This window comes from Psammomys obesus, unplaced genomic scaffold (genome assembly GCF_907164565.1).
Source record: "Psammomys obesus unplaced genomic scaffold, mPsaObe1.curated_primary_1811, whole genome shotgun sequence".
Taxonomy (NCBI): domain Eukaryota; kingdom Metazoa; phylum Chordata; class Mammalia; order Rodentia; family Muridae; genus Psammomys; species Psammomys obesus.
In genome coordinates, this window is record NW_026588100.1 from 44 (window position 1) to 3,473 (window position 3,430).

The 3,430-nt window shown below is 39.8% G+C and overlaps 1 protein-coding gene across 1 annotated transcript; it reads right to left on the bottom strand.

The window, feature by feature from the left end:
- Positions 1-1,279: 1,279 nt before the first annotated feature.
- LOC129674217 (alpha-1-inhibitor 3-like) lies at positions 1,280-1,916 on the bottom strand. Its single transcript, XM_055604086.1, has 2 exons — positions 1,690-1,916; positions 1,280-1,507 (listed from the first exon to the last, which is right to left on the bottom strand). The coding sequence occupies exons 1-2, from the start codon at positions 1,873-1,875 to the stop codon at positions 1,295-1,297; spliced, it is 399 nt and encodes a 132-aa protein (XP_055460061.1). The 5' UTR covers positions 1,876-1,916; the 3' UTR covers positions 1,280-1,294.
- Between the last annotated feature and the right edge of the window lie 1,514 nt (positions 1,917-3,430).

The following is a 3,430-nucleotide window of genomic DNA, read 5'->3' on the forward strand; positions in this document are numbered from 1 at the left end:
AGAAGAACTGACTGGATATTTTATGAAATACCTAAACAGTGTTTATAATTGGTCAATGACAAAAACGCCACTGTTAAAGTCAATTTGTTGAGCATGTGCTAAGTACCTGCCACTTGTAGAGATTACTTGGAAAATATTTGTGAAAGTACATATGCAAATCTGTGTGCTCAATGCAGTCGATAATGCAGGAGGAGAAGTGGATAATACATAGGTACATTAAAGAAAATATGTTTGCATGAGGTAGGTGCTACTCGGGAAGGAAAGGATGTCAAGAAAGTGTGCACCGAAAATGCCAGGATTCAGTGGTTACTTGGGATTTAAATAGGAGCAGGTGGAAGAGGCCTGATAGGGAGAGTCACAGTTGTTCAATTCATGGTAGAACTGAGCAGATATCATCAGGATATGACAGGGTGATTTCACTCATAAAGTCACCGCAGCTATGATTCCCTCTCCTAGACCTTCAACATCAAGCTGGTCAACATTCAAGCATGGATGGGAAGGGGTTCATGAAGATCCATTTTTAGCTGAGGCGCCATTGACAGCTGATGGCTGCTGAAGGTAGGAAGAGTCAGATTTCTTTCAGGGATGTGGGCCTGGTAGATTTCTAAGTTTCTGTGGCCCAATACTGCATGCACATTCAGGTAGAGCTCACTGAAATCAATAAACTAAAAAAAAAAAGACCTAAAATAGAGAAGGAGCCTGGTGGAGGTACTCAGGGAGGAGTGGGAGGGAGTTAACAGTATATATGATTAAAAGTCATTGCATACATATATGTAATTTTCTAAGAATAAATAAAAACAAAAGGACTGGAGAGAGAGCTCAGAAGTTAAGACCACTTGATGCTCTTTTGGAGGACCCAAGTTCGATTCCCAGTACCCACACCAGGCTGCTCAAAATGCTCTGAAATTCCAGCTCTGAGATATCCAGAGCATCTGATGCCTCTGACCCTGACAGCAGCTGTACTGACACGCACATACGTACCCACCAGCACCACACATATATTTTAAAACAATCAAAAGAGTCAGTTACTTGAAAATGCGTGTAGCTAGAATGATTTAAGGACCAGGCTGGCATTCTCCATATATTTTTGGACAGACACCAAGATAGCACATTTTGCTTTGTTGTGGATATTCTGTATGTGAATGCATAGATGCCTCACTTGGGGTGTATCTTAGAGTACTGTGTGTTTTCAGGTGTTACATCTTGAGAATAGATATTTTACCATGTTGAATGACACTCAGTTTGGGAATCTGAGACTTCTTCCTGAAGGTCATGGTATGACTGATAACCTTCATTAGACGGCAGAACCTTGAGTTCCTACTGTGGAGAGAATTATGGAGACATACAAGCCCCATGGCAGCCTTAGATACTCAGTGCTGAGATCCCACTGGTGAGGATTGGAGAACTCAGATGGAGACACGGTTCTGGATGAGAAACACTTACATTCGCTGGGTTCCATGTGGTGAGTGTGGCTTCCAGTATGGATGATTTTGCCCTGGGCCATGACCTAAATAAAACAAAAAGGATTTTCCAAGCTTACATCTATATTTTACCAGGCTCTCTTGTAACTGAAGAATCCACCGTTTGAGACCCAGGCAAAAACACCCAGCCCAGAACCCAGAGTGTCATGGGACATGGTCAGGACATAAGAGGATTCTTTGTATTTCTGAGCTTGGAGTGAGAACTCACCAGGTAGTAAAAATTGAGCTCTCTCAGCAGCAACAAGATCGGCCCCTTCAGAATAAAATGTGCCTGAACTGTGTGAATCTTGCTGCAGGGCAAGATGCCAGCCTCTGTCTCAAGGTAGACATAGCTCCTGCTCATGGTATAAACTCTGTAGGCCACATGCTGTGCTTCTGCGTATAGTTCTTCCATGCAAGGGAAAGAAAAACACGAATTTTCTTTCTTGTGGTAGACCTGGAGAAACAACAAATACTGAGCTGTAGATTGCCTGCTAGGCTGAGTCTCTTCTCTGAGAATCAGCATATTTTCAGTGATGGAATATTTTGTACATCTTAGTAAAACTGGAAGGGAGGTTCATGAAATGAATTGTCTTACATCCTAAGTTTTCAAAACTGAGGCAAATATTTATACCAATGAGGAGAGGAAGGGCAAGAATATTATATTTTGAGACAAAAAAAAAACATTTATTGAGCACCTAATACATATGAAAGAATGTTTACAGATAGGAATTTTAGTGCATAATAAATTTGCAAAATGATGGGCTGACTGAAACATTTTCATATATTAATATAATGTACCCGATCACATTCATCCACCGTACTACCCAGCCCTATGTTTCCTCCTGACTCTCTTCCTTCTTGCTAGATCCTCTCTGCTTTTATTTCTGTCCTTTCCCTAGATTCTACAAATGAGGGACAACATGCAAAGCCTTTTTTCTCCCAGTCTTATCATTTGCTATTGGTTGACAATTTCTAAATCCATACATTTCTTTATAGACAAGACGATTCTTTTCTAAATATCTGAGTAAAAGTCCCGTGTGCACATATTTCCATTCTTCTTTTCCCACTCCTCCACTGCTGGGCACTGAAGTCGGCTCCACAGCCGGCTGTGTTGAGCACTGCTGAGGTCAGCATGGTGATGGAGACGTGTCTATCAAATGTCAGCGTTGATGCCATGGGCATGTACACGGATGTGGTACCCCTGGCCTGTGTATTGTTTTCTTTTCGGGGTTTTGTAGAAACTCTGAACTTAATAGTCATACTCATTTACCCTCACAGCAGCTGTGCATATAGGTTCCTTTATTCCCTTAGCCTTGCCACTGTCTGTTTTCCTGATGATTGTCATTTTGATTGGTGAGATGGAATTTCAACAGTGTTAACCTGCATTTTCTCAATAGCCAATTGTGTTGAGCACCTTTGCATGGTGCTCTTGACCATTTGTAACTGGTGTCTTGAAAATGGACTAGTTGTTGCATCTACTGGGAAGACTGTGTGATTTTTAACTCTTGACTTTCTTTTTATGCCAGTTGGGTGAATTACTTTGAAGATTTCTAGATGCTTTATCCTCATCTATTTTTGGTATCAGAGTTATTCTATACCCATAAAATGACCTAAAAAAAGGATTCCTTCCTTGTAAGTTTTACACAATAATATTTTATTTTCAAGTTTTGTCCAATTCAGAAATGAGTTCTTCCCAGTCTCAGCTCTTTATTTTTTGGGCACCTTTAATTATTTCTTCAATTCTTTTTTTCATTGCTGATCTGTTTATTTTTTTTAAAATAACCTTGTAGCTCACTTTTGGTAGAATATTAATATCCAGAAATTCATTTGTTTTCTCTTAATTTTCTAATTTATTGGAATGAAAGTTTTAATTATTCTCTAAGAATCCCATGGGTTTCATAGTATGTGCTGTTATAGCCACCTCTACTTTTTTAATTTGGGTTTTAACTCTCTTTGGGTTTAGGTAA